The following is a 26,433-nucleotide window of genomic DNA, read 5'->3' on the forward strand; positions in this document are numbered from 1 at the left end:
GAGTATCAACTGTGTTCAACATCAGAGTACACGTGTCCAGATAGGGGCGCCTGGGTAGCTCAGGGGGGTGAGGGGTCCGACTTGGTTTCAGTTCAGGTCATGATCACATGGGTCATGAGATTGAGCCCTGCCCTGGGCTCCGTGCTCCCCCATGCTCCGTTCTCTACCGCCGCCCCTCCCCTTGCTCTCGCTCTAAAATAAATAAATCTTTAAAGAACAAAAAAACAAAAATAAGCCTGTCCAGATGGCAGGAGGAATCAGTTTACATGTGGGATTGGGGAGTATCCTTAGAAGTTTGAGTGTATTCTGAGAAGAGGGATTTGAAAAAAGCACGCAGGTCAGTTCAGGAAAGCAGAGTTGGCAATGCCGGTACAAACTCACTTAATCAGGGCTGTGCTCCCTCCAAGTCTTAAGTTGAGGTTGTGAAAAGGTGAAAAGCAAGCGAATGAGCTCCTGGTCCGGGAGCTGTGGTTACCCAGCGCTGGACACTGCAACGTTGGGCCTGGGCATCCGGCCCGTCTGCCGCGAGTATCTGGTGAAGGCGTGGGTTGTAGCGGCTTTTCTCCATGAACATTTATCAGGTCTAAGCGGGGCAACAACAAAATCAAAGACTTCTGGCTCCAGCGTTTATTACAGAAAATTGTTCATGGCAATAGGGTTTAAAACAAAAACGTAAGTACAAGTTTACTGCGAAGAAACACTGGACACGTGGTTATGTCCTTCCGCAACTCAACCAACGTGGAGACAACAGTCAGAAGCACTCATTTGGTTCAAATTGTGGATTCCACACATTCGATAATAATTTTCCACGCACCATCCATGAGCAGGGCCCTGCACTGCTGCGGATACTGGGGATACGGCGATGAATAAACGAAAGTCCTTGTGCTGAGAGACCTTCTGGTCTCTGAGGGGGACAGACAGATACCAGACAAAAACCAAACATAACATGTTGAGGAGTCGCAGGAAGGGCAGGGGAGGAAGGAAGGTTTTTGTACATAGAATTCGTTAAGAGCAAACCAGGGCTGCTTTTTAAGGTCACATGTGGGGAAAAAGATACAAACTACTTATTGTTAAGATTTTTATTTATTTATTTGACAGATCACAAGTAGGCAGAGAGGCAGGCAGAGAGAGAGAGGAGGAAGCAGGCTCCCCGCCGAGCAGAGAGCCCGATGCGGGGCTCGATCTCAGGACTCTGGGATCATGACCTGAGCCGAAGGCAGAGGCTTTAACCCACTGAGCCACCCAGGCGCCCTACAAACTCTTTATTTAAAAAATAACTTTATAGGTTGTAAATTTCTGGTCAGATTCCAAAGTTGATAGCTCTGAGCAGCGTTTCTAATTTTCAAATTAGAATCTCTACTAGCAAGTACTTTATGGCTATCCTAATGGGATGTGACCCACATCCGGGTCCACTCCCAGATCCCCGCTACGCTCTGCCAGAAGCCGGGGCTGCGGGTCCAGCAAAGCACGCGGTGTGCTCCGTGGAGCTGTGGCGATGCCGAGGGGGAGCTGTCCCAGAGCAGCGCCTTCCATCTCTTCTCCCCCACAGCTGATGTGCTGCTGTGGGACATCAGCAAGGACGACGACAGAGATAATACTGGCCTTTGGTTGCATACGTCCCCGCGTGCTGTGTGGCTCCATCTCCCTTCCCTTGGGAAGCTGCCCAAATCCCTAGACTGATTTCTACAAAGGATCTCCATGAATAATTTAAGAATCCACCCCAGGTGGCCTTGGAAAAACATCATGTCATTCTTAAACTTAGGTTTTCCTTCCAGTTACATTTTCTTCCTTACTGTGATAGTGAACCTTCCCTTTCCTTAGTGCATGTAAGCAAAGGAGAAGGGACACCCACAGAGAAGGGCCGGGTTCAAAACAGGACACAGAGAAGTTACACGTCAATTACATCTCAATAAAACTGAGAAAGGAAAGAGACCCCAAAACAACCATGAGCGACCCCATAGCATGTTAATAATTAAAGGCTGATTAGACCCATTTCTCTTATTTTTCACGAATGTCACCTGCTTTCCTCCTACTGAATGATTCTGCTTCTTACTCTGTTCTGTCAGGACCAGTTTTCTGGTCTCAAGGCTTCCTGCAGACACTGTGACCAACTTCTACATACTCCCTTATCTTAAAATATCCGAACAGCTTCTCTAATTAGACAGTTGTCCCTTTCTCTGTCACTTCATTGACTGCAGATTCGCATCAGAAGCTGCTACTGTTCCACTAGGTTGGGAATTAGGTTGTGAGCCGGGAAGTATTAGTGTTCAGGAAAGGATGACCTGGTGTGAATCCTAAACCACAGAAGGGAGAGGTGACTGTGATGTAGGAGCCAAGGTTTTGGGGACACGTGGACAGGGTTCCCCTGAAAACTGTACGGGTCACATTTCTGACACCTGCAGCTATTTTCCAGAGGAAGCTATTTTACAGAATGCCAGTGGTTATGAGATCCAGCTTTGCGAAAGAAATTTCCCGAGGGCCTAGGCTTTAGTGTCAAAAGTATCTAACATACTTCCGGAAAAATCCTGAACGGTGTGTAACACAGAACAGAGGATGAGTGGGTGACACGGGCAGCCACAGTCACATGGTGACAGTGTCACCGACAGGGACACAGTGACCGTGTGTGCTTTGCCACAAGCCGTTGGCGCAATGAACTTGAGATGTCATTCGGGAAGGTTTTCTGGATTTCACTAATTGCCTCGGATACACCCAGCGACAGGTCTTTCAAGGCTCTACCCATGGGAAGGAATAGAGAAAACTTCTGTCCAAGAGGTAAGTGCTTGCCTGTAGTTTTTGACCGGTGACCCAAAGACGTCCTCCTTCTCGAACGAGCAGGTACCCACTGCACAGTTACTGAGGGGAGCAGGAGCCCAGGCTTTGCGCACGGCTCCCCCAGAACTCCCAAGCATTCTAGAACTTCTTTCTGGTCACTCGGTTTCCTGATGCAGGAACTCTTCACTGAATTTGCTTCCAGTGCTTTCATCTTCATTAGAATAGTTCCCCGAATCCTGACTGGTTTGGGAACTGTATTTTTTGTGCTCTCCATCTGTTTGGTTAGTCTCTTCTACTGCCGTGATAGTGTTTGTGTTTTCAATTATAAAACATCTTTCCGTCAGTTCTTCAGAAGTGAAAAGGAGGAGATTCCGGAGCGGTTGCTCAGAGAAATACTAATTTAAAAAAAAAAAGGGGAAAAACAGGAACAAATTATTTAAAATATAACAGTTTTTAGTTCCAGGAGCGTCAGCTTCTTAAATCTGCTACCAAGAAAACCAGTGGTACTGGTTTATATGCATAAATATTAAAAACCAGTTCGGAGCCTAGAAACTGCTAACTGATGTTTAGAATAAACCCCTCACTAGTGAAGTCCCATGCCTCTTGGCACTGTCTCGGGGCAGGTACATGAAGAGGACCCAAGAGGGGGCCCAGGGTGCCGGAGAGTATGGGAAAGGAAGGAAAGGGGGGTGCACTGGGACTGTGGACAGTTTCTTTTGAAACTTAACAGCATAAACGCACTTGCTCAAGTTCTCTTAATGGATCTGCTTAAGTCTACAGAGTTAACATGTGCAAACATACTGTAGCTGATCAACAATTCCCCTGTGGGTCTCGTTAGCTCCAAAGCCAGGGCTCCAAGAGATACTCTCAAGGCAGCAGCCTGAACCCCCACCCCAGGTGGCACACCATCCCCAGGCTCGGTCCCGGGCTCAGGTCTTTGTCCTTTAGTGCTTTCATTAGATATGCCAACCTCGCGGTGGGGTCGAACAGGAGCCTGTGAGGTGTCCTGAAAGGAGGCTCACGTTCTGTTATTTCATTTTCTGTGATGTCCACCCACAGGGTGCACTGATGAGGGTGCAGTAGGCTTTGGGTGGGTACCCAGCTTTTCCATGATAAAACAAATGCCAACATAGCCAAACTGAAGAAAACTAAGAGATTAAGGACAAACCTTACTAGTCCATGTTATTTGATACTAAATGACTGTTTCTACGGCCAATTTACCGAAAGTGAAGAAAACATCCCAGTCTGTATTGTCTTCTGGATATCGAGAAAATGCATGTGTTGCATGGAAATAAAATATATTTCCCATTCATTTTAAGAAAAATTCACCCATTGACAAAAGTCACATACCTCATCTATAGTGGAAGGAGGTTTACTTGATGGAAAGAACACATAACTGATACATCGAAAGAGAAGTTTCATGACATAGATGACAACTGGGATGGAAAATAGCGCAGCACAAACTCCAGCTATGAGCCAGGTTTTGGAAGTATTTCCTAAAAATTAGTAAGTGATATTTAGCAACAACATAGATCTTGACACACAAATATGTTAACAATGCTGACGGTTTACATGAATGAAATGTAGCTATGTGAGAAGGAAATAGAAAAATCTATGAAATGATATACCCTTAGAAATATTTCTGGTAACATGGAGCATACAACAGGCATAGGCAATGCTTTCCCTCTATGCCTCTCTATTTATAAGTAGGCTCCATGCCCAACACGGGATTCGAACTCATGACCGTAAGATCAAGAGTCCCATGTTTACCATCTGAGCCAGCCACATGAAAGCCTTCCACCCCTTTTTTTAGGCAATGCATTTCCATTTAAAGAGTGGTCTGGCAAGGTAAAGGATGCAATGTTGACATTTAGCTCCCAACGTGCAAAGTGTTCTCTAGCCCTTCTGTAATACAGAGCTAGCATAATTAATACCATTCTGTGACTAATCAGCATCTACAAGCCAACACCGGAAACTATAAAATACAAGATGGGATTTGATCATTCCCAGGACCAAAACTCACAACTGAACTAATGAAGCGATTCTCCCATGATAATTACATTAAGAACTATGCAAAACACCTAAAAATAGTCTTTTTAAATGTTAAGGAGTAATTTTTAAAGGCAATTAGTTACATGCATATTGGATGAACTATAAAGCATTCAAAAACACTGAATGTGCATTAAAATGTTTTCTAAAACTGCAAGGCTTAGCCCAAAGGTCTACTTTTGATTCATGTAGCTCATGAAGAAAGTATTCTCTTTATACTTGTGTAGTAATAAGGAAATACTTTACAATTTTCAGTGAATTGAATTATTTTTTAAAAGTCCACTTACACTGAAAAAAAAAAAGAGAGAGAGAGAGATAATGAAAGATTCTGACCTGGTTTTGTTTTCTCGCACACAATATCACTAAAAACACTGCTTTTATTCCACCTTTCATCCTGAAGGAGTGCTCGGGCTTTGACACAATATACAGTCAGCGGTTTCAGTTGAGGAAAAGTAAAATCAGTTCTTTTCTCTAAAATTTTTCTCTATAAGAAAATAAATAGATCATTGATAACATTTAGTCACCTTATGAAATCAGATAGGGAATGTCGATTTCCTAAATTCTCTAGAGATTCAGTCTAAGATTGGCCTCTCCCAACCACTTAGCTGGTGTATGTTTAAGAAATATACATTTGGTGGGTCGGGGGGCGCCTGGGTGGCTAAGTGGGTTAAGCCTCTGCCTTTGGCTCAGGTCATGATCCCAGGGTCCTGGGATCGAGCCCCACATCAGGCTCTCTGCTCAGCAGGGAGCCTCTTCCTCCTCTCTCTCTGCCTGCCTCTCTGCCTGCTTGTGATCTCTGTCAAACAAATAAATAAAATCTTAAAAAAAATGTAAAAATCCAAAAAAAAAAAAAAGAAAAAAGAAAAAGAAATATACATTTGGGGGCGCCTGGGTGGTTCAGTGGGTTAAGCCTCTGCCTTCGACTCAGGTCATGATCACAGGGTCCTGGGATCGAGCCCCACATCAGGCTCTCTGTTCAGCGGGGAGCCTGCTTCCTCCTCTCTCTCTGCCTGTCTCTCTGCCTACTTGTGATCTATCAAATAAATAAATAAAATCTTAAAAAAAAAAAAGAAATATACATTCGTTTTGGACCACATGTTACTACATAAGTCAAACTTAAAAATGCTGCTTCCAAAAAGGAATATGACATATTCTTAAGACAACTCTAAATTTATAATACCTGTTGGTTTGGTTTAAATGTCATTGTATTTCCCCTGCTTGGGGGCAGGGGTAGTTAGGAGGCGGGGCTCGGACCTTAAATTGCCTGTATTATGGTATTGCTTATAGCTATGTGGCCTTAGGCAAGTTGTTTCATTTTTTTCTTGGCCTTATTTTCAGATCCGTAAAATGAGGACAATTACTGCCGCTCCCTGCAGTAGTCAGCTATGGCCACAACAATACTGTATAACAACAACAAAAATAATGCAACAAAATAACATCATGTGATGTCATGTACTATAACAAAATATCCTGTGGCTCAAAACCCATTGATTTTTTTCCCACTCACGCGTGTCCTGACTGACTGTGGAGCCCGCACTGAGGCTGTGGGCCCTCCCCACGTCCCTCGTCCTCCTCGGACCGGAAACCACGTGTAGCACGCTGAGAAGCCCCAGAGCCACGCCGAACCGTCCAGGCATCACAACTGCCCGCGTTGTACCACTGACAGCCCAGTGTCAGGGAAGCACTAAGAGATTCTCTGCCCCAAGGGTCTGCTGACTGACTTGATCGATCAGGCAGTCTGGCGGGATTGTTTTGAAGAATGACTGAGACAATTCTCGTAAATTACCACAGTACCTGGTATGTAATAAGCTTTTAGTAAATGTGAGCTGCTATTATGGTTGTGATTACAGTCAGGATAAGAAAGCAACTGAAATTATTTAATCTCTACTATCTATTCGTTAATGGATGTGCTAAGTGTTTTCTTACGTTACATTTTAAGACTTTAAAAAAAAATTTAAGTAATCTCTACATACAATGTGGGGCTTGAACCCACAGCCCTGATATCAAGAGTTGCTCACTCCACCAACTGAGCCAGCCAGGTGCTCCTCACATTTTATTTATTTTATTATTCTATTTATTTTTGCTTTATTTATTTTATTTTATGGTTAAATTTTATTTATTAATTAACTAATTAATTAATCTTTAAATAAAGGCAGGGAGGGAACATAAGCAGGAGGAGAAGGAGAAGCAGAGAGCCCAGTGCAGGACCCGATCCCAGGACCCTGGGACCATGACCTGAGCCGAAGGCAGATGCCTAACAACTGAGCCGCCCAGGTACCCGTTACCTCATTTTAAACCTCATAAACATCCTTAAAAAAAAAATGGAGTTACTATGACTACTGCCACTTTAGAGAAGAGGAAACAAAATCTCACAGAGGAAAAGCATCTTGCCTAAGGCTACACAATTTGATGGCTTGAGACACAAACAGAGGTTTCCCTGATGTAGGAACAACTGAGAACCGACTGTAATTCTCAGTGGGCTAAACTATGCTTCGGTTACAGTGTGTTCACACAGTTAAAAGGGAAGTGGCCAAGTCATTATAATTTTCTTAGATTTCCAACAGAAAATAAAGTCAGTCCGATGTTGTGTACTGCCTTTGTCTGTGGTTTTTGAGTATTAGTGTTTTATTATTTATTTATTTATTTAGTTAATATTTTATTTATTTATTTGACAAAGAGAGAAAGATCACAAGTAGGCAGAGAGGCAGGCAGAGAGAGAGAGGAGGAAGCAGGCTCCCTGCTGGACAGAGAGCCCGATGCGGGGCTTGATCCCAGGACCCTGATATCATGACCTGAGCCAAAGGCAGAGGCTTAACCCACTGAGCCACCCAGGCACCCCTTGATTATTAGTGTTTAAAAACCTGTGTTTCTTGACTCTTTTTTCCATGACTGCCCCTGCTGAGGAGCCTTTTTAGAGGACTGTTTTCAAATCCTTTCCCTGCCATGAAACTGAACTGTTAGCAACAGGATTTTGTGCAGCAAAGCTGAACTCTGGAGGCACGCTTTCCTCTCGGAGGGCCACAAACCACTGGACCATCTGAGATTCTTTTGCCCCCTCGGAGGTACCCAGCAGGGGATATCTGGCAAAGTCTGGAAGTGTGGTTGTCACCACGGGGAGGCAGTGCTATTGGCCACCAGCAGGGCAAGCATCCTACGATGCACAAGAAAGCTCCCACAACGAAGACTTATCCAGTGTGAATGCTGCCAGTGCCGAGAAACTCTGGTTTAGATGAATGTCCAGGAATCATGTTAAAAACACAGATTCCCGAGTTCCACCCAAGAGATTTTGATTTGAGAAGTAACAGGTGCAAGGATCCGAATGTTAACAACATACGGGGATGCCCAGAGGCAGGTAATCTATAACTAAGCCGTAAACAGGGAAAGATGCTAATACCCTTCTTGTTGTAATCACAGTCCCAAGTTTAAAAATCTCCCTAAAATTTCAATCTCCAGCTTTGCTTCCCCAAATCCTAGTTACAACCCTACATATAGACTTACATCACATAGTTTATTTTTGTTTTTATTTTTTTTACCTCAGCATTTGAAGTGTTTTCCCAAAATACAATTTCATAAATTAGCGGGTAAAGATGGTTCACAGGCTTATTTTCCGACTCTCCCGGAGCGCTGATATAGACCCGCAGGGAAGCATTGTTAGTGGGTTTCATAGTAATGACCGGAGGAAACAGGGTAACTGGGAAAAAAGTTTACAGACACAACGTTCAACTTGGAAAAACAATGTTAAGACTCTGTACCAAATCAGAGAAGCACAATTCGAAGTAAAAACTACTGGCTTACTTTGTAATTGAGTATCAAATTTTTCTTCGTGAGACCAAACCGATGTGGTATTTCCATCCGATGCTCGAACACGGATAAGGTAAATTCCTTTATGGAAAGTATTTTTGGGAAAGACACACTGCGTAGTTCGGACATTTTTGCAGTTTGGTATTTGTTTCCATTTACCTGAATTGTCCCCAGGAATCTTTTTTAAATAGGCGCTTTTAAGACAAAAAAAAAATTACAAACATAGTAATTCAATGAATATTTAAGAAATACCTAGAACATGCTAGATACTGTTCGGGGTTAAGGTCACAGCGGGGAATAGTCGCCACCTTCAGGAAGCTCACACTACAGTGTAAGAGACCAGCACACACCACCGCAAAGAGAACCAGAGCCCTTACTCTGGGGTGTGACCAGAAGGGGGCGCTGTTTCACCAAAGTCCACCCAAGCCAGCCCACAAGAACCACCCCTGAATTTTCCCAAAGGGTGCGAGCCAGTTATTAAAAGCCATTATTACAAAATAAAGTACATCGACTTACAGATAAACAGGTTGCATTAAAAATAAAAACACTCAAAACTTTTTTAAAAAATTTATGGCTGGCAGGTCAGCAGCACAGGGGACAAACTGGACCAAAACTCATTTTGTCCTGGTTATTTCACTACATTTTATTATCTGTGCTCAAAGCTATTTCCGTCTATTGTATCTCTATGGTGGCAATGCTCTGTAATGAGGTCCTCCTGTGCATTTCTTCCCAATGCCACGGTCAGTGACATCATGCTGAAAGGGACCACGGTAGGTGTATTCACGGTATGAAAACTGGCAAGCGCTACAAATAAGGCTTTTTTTTTTTCCCTTCTGGAAAGCCAGCTGTAAAACATATCACCCATACACCAATGGGTGAGTGTTAAAATGGAGATTCCACCACAGTGTGGTAAGAGCAAGTCTACACGGAACATGGACATTAACGGGGCCTGGAGAGGTCAAGTAAATTACTCAGAAACCAGCAGCCCAAAGCAACCCAGTTCAAGTCTGCGACTCCAACAGCCTCCCAACTGGTTCTCCTGCCTTTGGCATCTCTGTGGTCCACACACAACGCGGCGATCTTGCCCTCCTCGAACACACACTTCATGTCACCTGTCCCTCGATGTGAAATTCTGAATGGCACCCAAAGGCCTACAGGACGGTCTGAGGCTAAGCCTCACCTCACCCTTTCCTGCGTATTCCGTTTTCTCTCTCATTGCTCTCCTGCCCGAACAGTCAACTGTTCCCAGGCAGGGCTTCTCCCACGTGGTAGGCCACATTCTGGATGGGCTCCAAGAGTCCTTGTGACACCCTGAGCAGAGGACCCAGCCAAGCCAGGCATGGTCCCCTGACCAGATGTCACTGGTGGGTAAGAGCACTCTTGAAGCTGTTATGAAATCTGTGGTGATTTGTTACGGAGCAGGAACACCCCCTACCTCTGACCTTAACCTGATTTTCAATCTGTTCGTAGCCTGCGCTTCCCTCGCGCTGTAGCTCTGCCTAACGTGCCCTCTCGTGTCCAATTTTAAAATACACGATTCACGAACGAAGAAGGCCTTGTTCACATCTCGTCTCTCTCCACGTGGCTCCTTGGGTCTCTCCGGCCCCAACCACCTTTACGTTTTCGATTTCTGTCACCCTCTTCATTTGCAGACCACTCCTCGGCCCCAAACCACCGTCACGACGACGCCTCAGCTATCTGCTTTGGATTCCAGGAACCACGTGCTGCACTGCCGTGCCTTCGTCATCCCTTCGGTGCTCCCTACAGCATGCCCGAGTGTTCCCAAGAGACTTCGAGACGGGCCACCGGAAACCCAGCCCTCTCAAGTCTGGTGCAGGCAAGATGACCGCCCAGTTTCCGGGTCAGGCAGGGTCAAAGGGCCTGCAGGCGCAGGGACGCGCTCCCACTGCATGACCAACACGGAAGGACGGAAGGACGGAAGGACGGAGAGCCTCCCTTCCCCTCGCCCTCAGTTCACTTCCTGCTTCTCTCCCTCCTCACTCTCTCCCTTTCCTGCCCTTCCCACACTTGCCTCTGGTCTCTCTACACCCCTGCTCTCAAGAGAGCTTGCTTACCTGTCCCCTTCCTCCCCACAACCTGCTCCTCCTTCCGCTGGTTTTACCTCTTTAACCCCTACAACTTTCCAGCCAACATGGAACTAAATGTGCTTCTCAGACCTGACCCGTAGTCAGCTGGAACACAGTAATGTCCTGCTTTCTTCATTTCCCACTGACGTGATCCCTAAAAAAATCTGTCAAAACCACTAACACTGTCAAGAAAATGGGAAGGCTGATTCGAAATGAGTAAGACAGATTGGATTGAGATCTAGGACTCGGGGAACAAGTGAGCTCTGAGGAAAAGGTCAGGGTCACGTGGCAAGGATTCCAGATTCGGGGATTAAGACATGCAGCGAGAAGCACATTAAAAAAAAAAAAAAAAAGCACCAGTAAGTACACGAGATGTAATTAAATATGCCAATATTGCAACAAATGAAGAAACCAAGGCCGGAAGAGATGAAGGGATTAGCTCGGGGTCATCTAATTAACGGCAGAGCAGGGACCAGAATTAAATATCCCATTTCCAAAATGATAGAATCATCCCAAGCAGTCTGCCCCTGTGCCTGGAGCTGCAGGGGGCTGAAGCGGCAGGAAAGGAATCATCATAAATTGAGCAAAAGGAAACTCATGGAAGAGAACTTACTGGAGCCACTGAGCGTGAAAAGTCACATTTTCCTGCGCGTAATCCCATTTAAGAATATAGGTTTGATTTTTAGCTTCAACTTGAATATTTTCTGGTGGAGGCAGTTTATTTTCAACTAGAAGACAAAGAATACACAGAGAAGCAAACATTGTTACTCTAGTAAGATAAGACATGGTAGGAAGAGTACCATGAGTACCAAATTAAGTAATTTTTAAAAAAATTATTTACTGATTTATTATTTGAGAGAGCGTGAGCACGAGCGGGGTGGTGGGGCAGAGGGAAAAGGAGGAGCAGGCTTCCCCCTGAGTGGGGAGCTTGATGCAGGGCTCGATCCCAGGACCCAGGGATCACGACCTGAGCCGAAGGCAGATGCCTAACAGAACTGAGCCACCCAGGTGCCCCCCGGGCCTCCTGCTTTTTAAAAAGATTTATTTATTTGAGAGAGAGAGAGAGACATGGTAAGAATTTTCTTTTTAAGATTTTATTTTTTTTTTTTTGTGAGAGGGAGAGAGCGAGCGCACAAGCAGGGGGAACCGCAGAGGGAGAGGGAGAAGCAGGCTCCTCACTGAGCAGGGAGCCTGATGCAGGACTTGATCCCAGGACCCTGAGATTATGACCTAAGGCGAAGGCAGTCCATTAAGTGACTGAGCCACCCAGGTGTCCCCATGGTAAGAATTCTTAACAGCTTAACAGCATGGGAAAGAAAAGAAAAGGCTTACATGTTATCAGGAGGTAACAGCTAAGGGAGTTACAACTGGTGTCTGTTCACACAAGGTGATAGTACGCAGCTGTTTAGAAGAACGTGATGGGGCACCCGGGTGGCTCAGTCGGTTAAGCATCTGCCTTTAGCTCAGGTCATCACCTCAGGGTCCTGGGATCGAGCCCCACATCGGGCTCCCCACTCAGTGGGGAGTCTGCCTCCCCCATACCCCTGCCCCTTGTGTCCCCCTGCCCTGTGTTCTCTAATAAATAAAACCTTAAAAAAAAAAAAAAAGAATATGATAGATCTGTATGTGCCAACATACAAAAGGATCCTCAATGTAGTAGGTTAAATAAGTGAGTTGTAAGATTGATCTAGTAGGATCCTATTTTTTCATTTCATTTTATTTTTTTTTAAAGATTATTTATTTATTTAACAGACAGAGATCACAAGTAGGCAGAGAGGCAGGCAGAGAGAGAGAGGAAGGGAAGCAGGCTCCCTGCTGAGCAGAGAGCTGAATGTGGGGCTCGATCCCAGGACCTTGGGATCATGACCTGAGCTGAAGGCAGAGGCTTTAACCCACTGAGCCACCCAGGCGCCCCCTATTTTTTCATTTTAAAAATCCAAACCAAGAAACCGTTTACACGTCTGTGTGTATGCTTTTAGGTCCCAAGAGAAGCAGGAAAGAATACACCAAACCACCAGCAGGGCTAAATGCTCATGAATGGAACTGGGGTAAGGAGGCAGGAGAAGAAAACTTTACTTTCAATTCTCCTGTATGTTTGATTTTAAAAACGAAGCATACTAAAATTATGACTCAAATATCAAACAAATCTAAGCTCCTAACCTTTGACCTTAATTATAGGCAGGAGGCCACAGACAAAATATATCAGGAAGCTTTCACATCTTAAAGTTTCACTTAAAAAGGTATACTTTTTGGAAGACTAACTGCTCCTTGAGCAACTACTTTCTCCCTTTTGTGGATTCTGAAGAAAAAAATAGCTGTTTTTAAAAATTTTTTATTTTTTTAAGATTTTAATTTATTTATTTGACAGAAAGAGATCACAAGTTGGCAGAGAGGCAGTCGGAGAGAGAGGGGGAAGCAGGCTCCACACTGAGCAGAAAGCCTGATTAGGGGCTCGATCCCAGGACCCTGGGATCATGACCCGAGCCAAAGGCGGAGGCTTTAACCCACTGAGCCACCCAGGCACCCCTAAAAAATAGTTCTTGTCATGAGAAAAATATTTAGACTTTTAGACAGAACTTTCATTACTGTTTACTTAAGACAAAAAAAATCCCAGTTACTGTGACTTTTTTTTTTTTGCTTATGTAAATGCTGTAATATTTTTGTTTTGGTATCTATTATCATATACACTTAGCAACCAAGAGGGAAACTGCCAGAATGAATAGGGTGCCCCTCTGTATATACGTTTACTGAATCTAAAATAGAACTTCCTCCTTACCTGCGGTCTTTATACAATACACGGGACTATAGGCACCAGTTTTTCTTGGCAAAAGTCTTGCTCTAACTTTTAAACAGTAGGTGGTCTCTGGTGAGAGTTCATAAATTTTATCTCTGGAGTAAACAGTTTTAGTCTTTCTCTATAATAAAAAAAAATAGAAGTCTGCTCTTTAAAAAAGTCTAAGGTCAGTATTTTGAACACATTCAGGTCTTTTTTCTCTCACACTGAACAAAGGTAAAAAGAATGCTCACTTCTCCACTTGAAGAGTTCTTCCAGATGTCTAAGCTGTAGATGAAGCCTGAGCTATCGGAAGCCCACATGCCACTACCTTTTGTTCCAGGCGGGGAGATGTTGACGATTATTGCCTTATCTTCGGCTTCTAAGTGTACTTTTGGGGGACCGATTTGAGCTATAGAAAAAAGAACACGTTTACTATATAACTTCATTAATACAGGGTCGAAATATTCATTTAGCAAATAATTCTCAGCATGTCCTATGTACCCGGCATTAGTCACACTTAAGTCCCTCACGGAGCTTATACCCGAGCGGGGGAATATGGCCGAAATCCCCATACAGACAAATGCATATAATGTCGTGTGTGCTGTAAGGAAAGATGAAGTAACACAGAGGAAGAGAAGACAGTGGCGAGACCTGGTTCAGATAAGTCAGTCAGGAAAATCTCTCTGTGACACTTGAGCTAAGGCCCAGGTAATGTTGAGGGAGTCAGTCAGGCAACTTATCTAGGGAAGGAATATTCCAGACTGAGCCTCCAAGGTGGGAACGGGCTTCACATTTTCAAGAGGCAACAAGGAGGCTCGTGTAGCTGAGTGGCTGAAAATGAGATCAGAGAAGCAGCTAGAAGCCAGATGACAAAGGAAAAGCTCGGCAGTTAGCTTTGGGAGGTTGCTGGAGGCCTGAGATTGGTGGAGTGCCAGGCTGGGATTTACATTTTGGAAAGATCATCTTAGTTGAGGCATGAGGAAGCAGGAAGGCTGGGAAGAAGCTTCTGCAGTAGCTCGAGAGAGAGCAGCTTGATGAAGGCCGGTCGCAGCGGTGGATGCGACGAGAGATCTGCTTCGGGATGAAGATCAATCCTTCAGAATGTTCTGACAGACCGGATGCAGGGCGTGAGGAAAAGTGATGCCAAAGATGGCTCCAAGGCTCTTGCCCTGAGCAACTAAAACAGATGCTGTCCATAGCGGGGATGGAAAAAACTCCCAGAAGAGCATATTTTGAGGAGGAAATCAAGAGCTTTGGTTGACCAGATGACTGGCCTCCCAAGCAGAGATGTTTATGGAAAGAGAGTTGGTGATACAGTGTAAAGGCAAGGGGAAGGATGGGGCTGGAGATGTAAGTCTGGGCTTTTCTCAAGAGCACACTGATGGGATTCAAAGCCATAAGATTCCCAGCAGACCGAGTGTGGCAAGAGACGATGGACGACAACCCAGTCCCGCAGCAGTCCAGCACTGAGAGGTCTGGGAGGCAGGAGAAAGGGGCACAGGAGAGGTGGATGGCAGGAGGAGCGCGGGCAGGGAGCAGGGACCTGGAGATCCAGAAGTGGAAGAGTTTCAAGTGATCTCCGTGGTGGTACACAGGAACTGAGCCAGAAGAGACTGGGAACTCACTGGGCACTGAGGAAGTCACCAGGGTCCTTGACAAGAGTGCTTTCTGGGCAGCGAGGAGGGACAGAGTTTGAGGGCACAGGGCTGCAGAGACAGTGGTGGGCAGAGAAGCGCAGAGAGGGCCAGACATCATTCTTCTTGGGAGTTCTGACAGAGGGCTGGGGTTCCCAACTGTTTCGGTCTCGGGAGTCCTTCACACTCAAAGAAACCGAGGGTCCAAGAGAGTTTTTGTTTGAAGAGATTATGTCTTTCATTATTTAGCATATTAAACCTGAAAACTGGTATTTTCAAATATTAATTCATGAAGAGTTTATAGTGGTAAACCCATCGCACTGTGACAGATATTTGTTCTAAAAAAAGAACATTTCCCAAAACAGACATGGCGAGAAGAGCAGAGCCGTGTCACATCTTGGTCCAGCTTCATTAGTGTCTGGCTTCACCAAGAAGACAGATGTATCTCCCGCTCACTTCTGCAGGTCAGTCAGTCAGTCTCTCTGTCACCCATCAGCCTCTGGAAAATTCCAGTGTACCCCCAAGACAAAATGGAAAGGAAGGGGCGGATAAGTCTTAGAATTATCATGAAAAAAGTTTGGCCTTTTTTTTTTTTTTTTAACAGGAGATGTCACACCAGAACGGGCTTGGGAAGTGAGTTGTGACAAGAGTAGCTCAGGAGGAACAGCCTGTAGTTCGGCCGGCAACTTCTTACCTTTTTCAAACAGTGTGAATGAGTCAACATAACGCCACGGAGAAGTGTTGTTGCCCTCCTTTGCTCTTATTCGCAGTTTAATTTCTTCATAAACATTGAGCTTGACTGAAGAAAAGTTGCATTCGGTACTGGCCACAGACTGACAGCCAGGCAATTGGAGCCAAGCGCCATTTTCATGTCTTTGAGATTAAAAAAGGGAGATGAATGAAGAAGCAAATATATGAATACAAAAGAGTCAAACCCAGTTTCTATTCACGAAAACTCTTAACTATTCTAACTACTGGTATGACCACTATTATGACTACTGTTTACTAAAACTAGAAACTACGAGGCTCAGCAGTTACTCTGTTTGAGTTAATGGCCCGTGAACATCTTAGTGGCAACGTGGCACCCTTGCCCAGTGCGTATGTACCAAGTTATCGTTTAGAAAGTGGAATCATTCTGACGGTTAATTTTTTCACACAGTTCTGTAATTCTGTGACGGGCTGCATTAGGATTTCAAAGAAGCAGAGAAAGAAATAACCTAGAAGGTACCAAGAGTGGACTTAAGTGTCCCCTTTGTTAAAAACAGCTGTGTGACTTCGGGCCAACTCCTCTCTATTTCTGGATCTTTTCCTCACTGAAAACTTGGTAACTGGATCTGAGGATCCCCTCTGGAACTTTTCTGACTGGGTTTACCAGACCAAAGAAAGGCCTCAGAAATGAGCAGGGGTGGAGAATTTCCTCTGCCCTCGTCAAAACCAAACCATCCCTTCTGCTTGCCGTCTGCCGTGATTCTTCCTACTCCATCACTAGAAATGAAGAACTTAAAGTGTTTACATACACCGATGAGGTCCTTGTTTAGTCCATTAAAAAGCAGAACTTACCGATATCAGATTTTTCAAACACATGAAGAAATCAAGAAAGGACATGTGGCCACATGTCACTCTGTACCCCCACCTCCCCAGGAGGTTGATGGGAAGGTGAGACCAAAAACAAACTTAGTTGGGTTCTGGAATTTTTGCCCATGTGAAGCCCTGTCGACCTTAAACCAGGCAGAGAAACTCTCCTCTGACAAGGCATTTCTGTCAAGACTGATTTATAGTTTCTAGCACAAGCTTTATGGAGGGGAAGGGGGCAGAGGAGGGAGGGATAAATTTTCATTTTCTTTATTTTTTTGGAAAGATTTTATTTGTTTGAGAGAGAGGGAACACAAGCAGGGGGGCCGGGAGAGGGAGAAGCAAGCTTCCTGCTCAGCAGGGGCTTGATCCCAGGACCCTGGGATCATGACCTGAGCCAAAGGTAGATGCTTAACGACTGAGCCCCCCAGGCATCCCTATAGACTTTTAAAAAATGATTTAAGATAAAAGACTTTAGGAATGATATAGCCACATCATTTCTGTGCTGCCCAAATATAAGTCCATCTCATTTTTCAAAAAGGAAACATTTAAAAAAATTACTGAAAATATACACTGGTATGTGGGAAACTTTATTCCTGTCCAGTTTCCTTTTCTACTTCTCTGAGCTGTGAGGCCAGAGTTGGCATTTAATGATACCATTCCTGAGAAACCCCTTCACATCAGAACCTGTGTTAAAAAGCCAGAATCCCTTATTAGACACAGAAAACTTAAGGGACACCTGGGTGTCTCAGTCGTTAAGCATCTGCCTTCGGCTCAGGTCATGATCCCAGGGTCCTGGGATCGAGCCCCGCATCAGGCTCCCTGCTCAGCAGGAAGCCTGCTTCTCCCTCTCCCATTCCCCCTGCTTGTGCTCCCTCTCTAGCTGTGTCTCTCTGTCAAATAAATCAAAAATAAAATCTTAAAAAACAAACAAACAAACAAACAAACAAACAGAAAACTTTATAAAAATTGTAAACCTAAGCCCTGACAAGGTTCCAACCCACTCGCCCTCTTCCCCTCCATCTTTCCTGTTCCAGGAGGTACAGAAGCATGCTTGACTCCAGGGTTTTGTATTACGAGGGAGCTACTGCAATGGCAATTGCTTTTATATTAGCCTTTAAAACAAAAACAAAAAACAAAAAACCCAACCAAACCCAGCTTTATTCTATAAAGTATTTAGATGAGAACACAACATGATTCGAAGACAATGAGGTAACTGATAGAAAATTCATTTCATAAAACCCGTGTCATAAGACAATCACATGCCGTCTTTGCCTTTCCTATTCGCCCAAATATTCTAAGTACCCAGGAGAGTGTTTAGCATACAAGGCACACAATCTTTATTGGATGGAAGACTGAATACTAACACTACACACATCGTAACAAAATTTTGGATATAGGTCACTAACACTGATGTCTTACCATGTGTTCTACAGTCATTGGAATCTTAACAGCTTATTTATGTGTCTCTGTATCATTTATCACCTGTGGCATTTGTCCTATGTTTGGAGAAGCGCTACAGCAAGGGACGCCTGGGTGGCTCAGTCGGTTAAGCGTTCGACCCTTGATTTTGGCTCAGGTCATGATCTCAGGGTCCTGAGATGGAGGCCCATGTCCAGCTCCACTCTAGGCATGGAGCCTGCTTGAGATTCTCTCTCTCTCTCCTTCCCTCTGTCCCACCCCCACTCACATTTTCTGTCTCAAAAAAAATTTTTTTTTAATTAAAAAGATAGTTGTTTACTGCCATTAACTATACTTCCATTGATCACTTACTCCATGCCACTGTTCTGGGCACTTTTCATACTTTACATGCTTCAGGGCGGCTGGGTGGCTCAGTGGGTTAAGTGTCTGCCTTCGGCTTGGGTCATGATTTCAGGGTTGTGGGATCCAGCCCAATGTAGGGCTCCCTGCCCAGCGAGGAGTCTGTTTCTCTCTCTCCTCTGTGCTCTCCCTCTCTCTTTCAAATCAATAAATAAAATCATAAACAAACCAACAATTGTTCTACACTTCTACAGCCTTCTAAGTTAGACACCTTATTAGGGTGGGGGGAGGGGCAGGGCGGTGTCCCATCCCAGTGTGCCTGGGGTGGCCCTGGTTTAAGCTTGTTGGTCCAGCTTATCTAAAATTAACTGGCCCTTTTAACTCAAAAAGGTCTTGGTTTGGGCGATAAGTTCCACATGGTCATGTTAGTTTTTATCACGACTTAACAGACAAGGAAACAGGGAAAGCATACACAGCATGGGACGGCTTTGCCTCCAAGCAGCCTGGCCCAAGTCCCCAGCGCACCACACTATTGCTCTACTGTCTCCCTAAACTTGTAGTCTGGCATATATTTATAGGGCCATTATTTATAAAGCTGGTAGAAGAGACCAGAACGAGAACATACTGAAATAATGCATGTGATGCTGAAGTCAGAACGAAAGGATGAAGGCAGGCTATCACAGGCTGGAGAATTTAGTATCGACAACAGAACGTGTGAAGGAACAATACGAGGGCACGGTCTATGCTCTTGACTAAAAGGGTGACTTCATTTATTTTTTAAAAAATATTTCATTTATTTATTTATTTGAGAGAGAGAGAGACATCAAGAGCTGTTGCCGGGGGGGGGGGTAGGCACAGATGAAGAGGGAGAAGCTAACTCCCCACTGAACAGGGAGTCCCACACGAGGCTCGATCCCGGAACTCCAGGATCAGGACCTGAGCCAAAGGCAGACACCCAACCGACTGAGCCACCCAGGCGCCCCTAAAAGGGCAACTTTAAAAAGAGTATCTGAAACAACCTGGTATACCTAAAATAGTTGTTTAATAGAAAATTCTGAACTAAAGCAAAGAATGAAATGGGCAAAACTCGAAGTTCAATTTAAAGAAAATCTCTCGAGATAAAAATTCTTAAACGATTAATTCCGAGAAAAACCATCGATGTATGTATCCATGTTTGTGTATGCGTACACACATTTACACACACACACATGCACACACACACGCGCGTGCAAATGACTAAAGCTGTGAGAGGAAATTAATCTCACAGTTCTGTCAACCATCAGCTGGAGAGCTGAGTGCTGGGGCCGTGGTCGAAGTGGGGATCCTGGTTCTGGGGTTCCCACACCCTGTTTCTTTGCTGCCCGATTACCGGCCGCTCTTCCTTGGGCAGGGATCAGAGTTAGCACACAGAGCTCTGACACCCAAAGCAAGGTACTGTACTTCCTGAGCTTCCTTCCTTCTGGAATCCTTTCTTCAGCAACTTCCCGCCTGCCCTACCTCTTGGCAGCTATGAGGTGGAATGTGAGCGCTGGGGAGAAGGCAGAAACTCCAGAAACGGAGTCTGTGGAAAGGCACGATCCTATATACGGATGCTAATAAGTTTTATCTAAATTAAAACAATGTATATGATGGGGATAATAAAAAAGCTTGACCCTAGGAGAACTACAGGGCCTATCTCAAGTCCCTGGATAGAGCTTTTGGGGTACTCTTCCATATCCTCAAGACATGTCCTAGTTTAGAGACTAATTTATACTCAAAGAAGGTGGTGTATCTCAGAGAAGGTAGGGCTGTGGTCTGTGGAAACTGTCTGCCATCCTCATCCCTCAAATCTCTCTTGGGCACCACCCAAAGATGAACTGGACTAAGTCTCTGTCTGTAGAAAGGAAGTTATAAACATAACGTAGACATAAAATTTCTCTCAAAGATGGAAAAAACAACTGGTTCCCAAATCTGAGAAATAAATGATGGTGTTACGATTTTCAAAATTATTCCAGCGATTCTTGCAAAGCAATCATTAGAGTCACGTACATTTGATAGTCTGCTGAAAAAGTCACATTCCTGACAGATGGACTGCTCCTGTTCCACCTCAGGATAAAGGTATCATCAACGATGTAGACTTCAACATTTTGAGGAGATTTTAGATTTGTTCCTCCTAGAAATCAAGGCAACAAGGAAGAAGACAGTTACATATACACTGTAGATATTCTTAAAAATATTACTCTCCCTTTCATTTCAAATACAAAGCATTTTTAAAAAATCCAAAAAAACCCCCAACAGTTGCTCTCAGCACAGGGAGGCTGCTAATTATGTATTTAATCTCCACATTTGAGAGAGCCAGAAAAAGGTTGAAGTGTTTTAATCTATAAAAAGGAAGCCTTATATATCATATATATCTCAATAAAGCTGGAAAAAATAAAGAAAATCAGTGTTGATCTTTTAATTGGAAGTCTCTTTACCTGAAAAAAAAAAAACAAAAACACTAATTCAAAGGGATACATGCACCCCTACATTTACAGCAGCATTATTTACAACAGCCAAGTTATTGAAGCAGCCCAAATGTTCACTGACTGATGAATGGATAAAGAAAATATGTCACATACACATATATATGATGTATATATGATATTTATGATATATATGTATGATATATATATCATACACATACGCACACACATATATAATGGAATATTATTCAGCCATAAAAAGAATGCAATCTTGCCATTTGCAACAAAATGGATGGAACTACAGAGTATTATGCAAAGTCAAGTAAGTCAGAGAAAGACAAACACCCTATGATCTCACTTCTATGTCGAATTTAAGAAACAAAACAAATAAGCAAAGGAAAAAAAAAAGAGAGGCAAACCAAGAAACAGACTCCTAACTCTAGAGAACAAACTGAAGGTCACCAGAGGGGAGGGGGTGGGGGAATGGGGGAAATGGGTGAAGGGGTCTAAAGACTACACTCATCATGCTGGAAAGAAAAAAAAAAAAAAAAAAAAGAACTTCCACCAGCAAAAAGATTACAACTTGCTGAAAGCTCAGATGACAGCTGGCATTTTTTAGCAATTAAGGTTAAAAAAAAAAAAGAGACAGAAAAAGTAGTCTCTGCATAAAACTTGTCTTTGATCTTAGAAGTGATGTAAAGGATACAAGGTTCAACTGTTAATGGCCTCAGTTTGGTTTCACATCCTGTATATATGCTTCATATATTCTGATACAGAATGGAGCAGCTGTGATTTCAAAGGTAACAGCTAGTCACAGAAACCAAATATTCACATGACAAAATCGAGAGACAGAGGCATGAATGTTTATCACGTCAGACAAGCCCTACAGGAACTTGGAAAGGTGTTCATATCGAGCCTGAACCCTTCTGTTTACTTTTAAGGACTTCCGTCTAGAGATCTATTACTTCTTACACTTCCAGTAGGAATCTTCCCTGAGCTGGATGTCCTCTCTTCTTATTTTTCCCTTTTGGCCCCTCTAACCTGTTTTCTTCCTCTCTGATTACCCAAATACTCCAAGACCCAGATCAAGTCTGACTCCTTACAGAAAAACTTCCTTTAACACTGCGGCTCACGCTAACTTTGCTCTTTCATTATATGCTGGACTACGGATCTTTAGTGGTCAATTTCACACTAAAGCAGATGTACTTAGCACAGTACCTGACATCGGGTAGGATCTCAAAACTTGCTGAATGAAGATATTTCAAAGAAAGCCAATTGCTTCTTGCATTAAACACAGATCCCTATTCAGATGCCAAGTTCCTTAAGGGCAGGATCTCTATAGTGGTTTACTCAATTCTGCATTTTTCAGAGGACTCAGCATAGTGCTCGGTTCACAGGAGTTTCTTCAACAGCACCAAGTGCTGATCTCTCACTGAGAGGAGCTAAAATTTTTAAAAGATCAGCTTTCAAATTTATTTCTGGTTCCTATAATATTTCTAGCCTTTACTTCTGCCTCGGGGCAAGCAAGGTAACTTCTGGCAGACCTTCCACCATAGGAGTCCTTACGTAGAACTTTCTTTATTGGGACTGTCTCCTCTAGTCTCCAGCTAGAGATACGGTATGAAGGGGAAGAGTTGAGGAAACATCTTCCAATTTGTTTTCTTTTTTTAAATCAGGGGAGCTCCTCCTTGAGTCTCCCCACCCTCAATTTTCTTTTTTGCACTTATTTTCTCTGAGACTTCATCACAAAGGACAATACCTTTCCTTATTTCACTCCTCCCTCTAAACTTAATTTTCATCCCATTTATTGGGATTTTATATATTGTATGCAGCCAAAGGGGGGCTGACTGGGTTTATAGGAACCAACAGAAGATCTGACGGCATTTGTAGTCTCTGGTCTAGACTAGTCTAATCTCACTAACTGTGGCCCTTGAGACAGGGAGAAGAAATTTGATGGGGTTGAAACAAGGATTTCCTCTGGGCTGCACCCTTCCTCTGCTAAAGGATGGAGACACTGCAGCTGGGGACATCTTAGCATTTGGAAAACCAAGCAATATTCTTTTGAAAACTGCCTATTTCACATTTGTAGTGTGAAAGAATAATAGATGGGCACTTAATCCAGTTGCTTCCAGCCTTTCACATTCTTTTTTTTAAAAGATTTTATTTATTTGACAGAGAGAGATCACAAGTAGGCAGAGAGGCAGGCAGAGAGAGGAGGAAGCAGGCTCCCCACTGAGCAGAGAGCCCAATGCCGGGCCGGATCGGCTCCATCCCAGGACCCTGAGATCATGACCTGAGCTGAAGGCTTTAACCCATTAAGCCACCCAGGTGCCCCCAGCCTCTCACATTCGTAATGGATGATCAGAAACGATTTACTTGTTTTAAGTCTGACATAAATCCAAACACATATGTCCATACAAATAATAAACTTCCTCCCATATTTTCGGTAATTTTCTTAGGCTAGGGTCCCAGAACTGAACTGACCTGGGTTAAAAGTACGAATATTTTAATGACTTTGAAAGAGAGCAACATTAGCATAATTTTATTGAGTTTTGACCATTTTACTGTTCCATAGAGGGAAAAAGTACGTTGGTTAACTGAAAGGTAACTAGGCGCTTAACAAATATTGATGGAGAATTGAGAATTTAAATTGCTTAACCTTTAGGAAAACAGACTACTCTAAAGCCCAGGGCTCTGCAGCCTGGTTCCCAGGGTTTAATTTCCCATTCAGCCACTGGATAGCTGCATGGCCAAAGCTATTCAGTGTCTCAGTTTGCTCTATGGTAAAATGAGCATAATAGTGTGTAGATTTGTACTAAAATCTAAATGAGTTTATACCATTAAAATACCCAGAGAATTGCCTGGCACTTAGTTAAGGGTCCAATAAATGCTAGCTGTGTATAAAGTTTAATTTAGCAGCTCTCCCCTAATTTAGATTAGAATACGGACCTTAAAAAAAAAAAAAGAATACGGATCTTAATGGACATCCTCTTGGAATGCTACTTTTATGTGAAAATTCTGGGGAAGTTCTTTTTATATCACTGCACGATGAGCTGAATACAAGAATTTCAAGAAAAGACTTCAAAGAAATTACCGCGGATTATACCAGGACCATAGATAGTACTCACATACTATATATATTTATGGGTGGGTTTGAGAAATAGGACACCATTGTACCGTATGGGGGTACGGTTTTCTGAGCACACAGTTAAGGACTTTGGACCTACTAGGTGGCTTGCCCTTCGGTGCTAGTTCCTCTTTCTCTTTGGGTACCCCTCCTCACTATGAAGTCAACCTTGTAATAGTTGCCATTCCCCCGATGCCTCCCCGTTAAGTACTAACAAAGGCAGCAAACTAGCCTGGTGGTCCCGGCCTCTCTATTTTGGTTGCGTATTTTTCTTTTATTATTACTTTTTATGATACTGTACGAATCCCGAGGGCAGCGAAATTCTTGCAATCTTTATCTCCCTCCCACGTGGGGCTGAATAACTGTTTCCCTAAATTGAGACAATGTTTCAGGAACAGCAACACGATTCGCCGCTGACGCCTTGTTTATTACTTAAGGGTCCAGCCCTGCGACCGGCTTCATCGAAGAGAAACAAAGCCGGCAGGAAGGCTCTGGCTCACCCAGCACCCCGCGGTGGAAGCCCACAGAGCCGGCGGGGAGGGCGTGCCCCGCCCGGGGATGGATCTGCCGGCCTCCAAGCAAGCGGCGTGGAGGGATCCTTTGGAACACCGCTGCTTCCAGAGTTTCGATCTGAGCGCCGTGACCCCGCACTAACGGAGGTGCCCGGACCGCACGCCAGCCTCCCGGGGCCGAGACTTCCAACGCCCCCACCGCCCAGACTCTCGCCCAGCCCTCGGCCTGCGCCTGGACCCCTCGTCGCTCACCTGCGGCTGCCGGCAGCATCCACGGCACCCCGGCGACCAACACCAGGGTCGTCGCGCTCAGGAGGGCGAGCATCGTCCGCGGGCCACCGCCGGCCAAAGAAGTCACATCCTCGGTCACTTCGCGCAGCACCGAAGTACGAGACGCAAGCCTAAGCGCGAGCGGGACGCCCCTGCCTCCGCCCCGCCCCTCTCTTCCCCCGCCCCCTCCGTGCTCGCCCCGCCCTTCCGCACTCGCCCCGCCTCTCCACGCACGCGCGTCCCCTCCACGCTAGCTTCTCCCCTTCGCGTGCGCGCGCCGCCCTCCGGGTTTAGCGCGCCCGTGCGCTCCTGGTGGGAGGGCGGTAGTCTGCGCCTGCGCACTTGGAATTGGGGTGTCTGTCCCGCTGTCTTCTCGGTCCTCCTTTTTACCGCCAGTGACCGCCCACGGCGGTCCACCCTCCCTTTCCGGGAAGGCTACGCCCTACAGGAGGCCTTGACCCAAACAGGAAGGCGGCGTGTGTTGGCTCAGGCTTTGCGGCGGTGGGGTTACCCCACGCCTGGCCTCCGATCGCGGCGGAGATCGGGCGCTGCCGGCTCTCGCTCTCCCCCTCCCGGTCGCGGAGGCCGTGGGACGCGGTGTCGGGGCTGCCTGGTTAGGGGAGGCGGGAAGGAGGAAGCCGCCGAGCGGACCAGGCCGTGTTCTGTGCGCAGAGCGCTGTGAGCGAGGGGCGAGGGTGCCCAGAGTTAAGCGAGGAAGCGTCGGGCGCTCGTTTTCGGACGACCTGGCCGAGGGGCTCACGGGACCCTTGGGAGAAAGTCGTGACGGCGTCGGGGCTTGGGAAGGCCTCCGGAACCCCGGTCTCTAAGCAGTTTGGATCGCTTACCCTTATCAGTAAACAGTTTGGGTCAACTCGTTATTTAAACGCTTCGATAATAGATGGTCTATTCTTAAAAAGTGCAAAACGGAAAATATAAAGGATGAGAGATGAACTAATCATGCTTAGCTGTTAATTACAACTAAACCATATTAATTATCAATTATGTGATGAAATGAATATTTGTAGAGAACAACGCCCTTGGATTTTGCCTTATAAACAACTTAGAGGTTTAATTTATATACCATGAAATTCACCCATTTTAAGTGAAAAATGATTTTTAGTAAATAATCAGTGTTAGGCATCATTATTTTTATTTATTTATTTTTGATTTTAGAAAGCCAGAGCAGATGTTAAGGGTTGGGGTGGGGGTGTGTGGAGGAAGGGGCAGGCATACAGGAAGAGAGCATCTAAAGCGGGCTCAACAGCGCAGAGCCCAGTGGAGGGGTTCCATCTCAGGACTCTGACATCATGACCTGAGCCAAACTCGGGAGTAAACTCTTACCGGACTGGGCCACCAAGGCCAGCCACTTATTTTCTTAAGCCTTGGCTTATTACTTTGTCAGTCAAGAATTTTAAGTTTGATTTTGGGTTTGCCAGTGTTTTAGCAATGTCATTGATGGAAAATATCCCATGAGAATATGTGGGTCCAAATGGAAAAAGGAAATTCCTTGTTGCACTTACTAAATCATACTTATTTTTAAAAGACTTTCCAACAACTTTTTGAATTAAGGGTTTTTTTTTTTTTTTTTTACAATTTTATTTATTTGACAGACAGAGATCACAAGTAGG

The 26,433-nt window shown here is 44.6% G+C and overlaps 1 protein-coding gene across 1 annotated transcript; it reads right to left on the reverse strand.

The window, feature by feature from the left end:
* Positions 1 to 1,208: 1,208 nt before the first annotated feature.
* IFNAR1 (interferon alpha and beta receptor subunit 1) lies at positions 1,209 to 24,965 on the reverse strand. The gene is made up of 11 exons (XM_044251003.1): positions 24,788 to 24,965; positions 20,481 to 20,604; positions 15,814 to 15,992; positions 13,737 to 13,894; positions 13,486 to 13,624; positions 11,323 to 11,437; positions 8,617 to 8,816; positions 8,355 to 8,512; positions 5,155 to 5,305; positions 4,123 to 4,268; positions 1,209 to 3,167 (listed from the first exon to the last, which is right to left on the reverse strand). Exons 1-11 carry the CDS (start codon positions 24,858 to 24,860, stop codon positions 2,928 to 2,930), a joined length of 1,683 nt encoding a protein of 560 aa, XP_044106938.1. The 5' UTR covers positions 24,861 to 24,965; the 3' UTR covers positions 1,209 to 2,927.
* Between the last annotated feature and the right edge of the window lie 1,468 nt (positions 24,966 to 26,433).

This window comes from Neovison vison, chromosome 6 (genome assembly GCF_020171115.1).
Source record: "Neovison vison isolate M4711 chromosome 6, ASM_NN_V1, whole genome shotgun sequence".
Taxonomy (NCBI): domain Eukaryota; kingdom Metazoa; phylum Chordata; class Mammalia; order Carnivora; family Mustelidae; genus Neogale; species Neogale vison.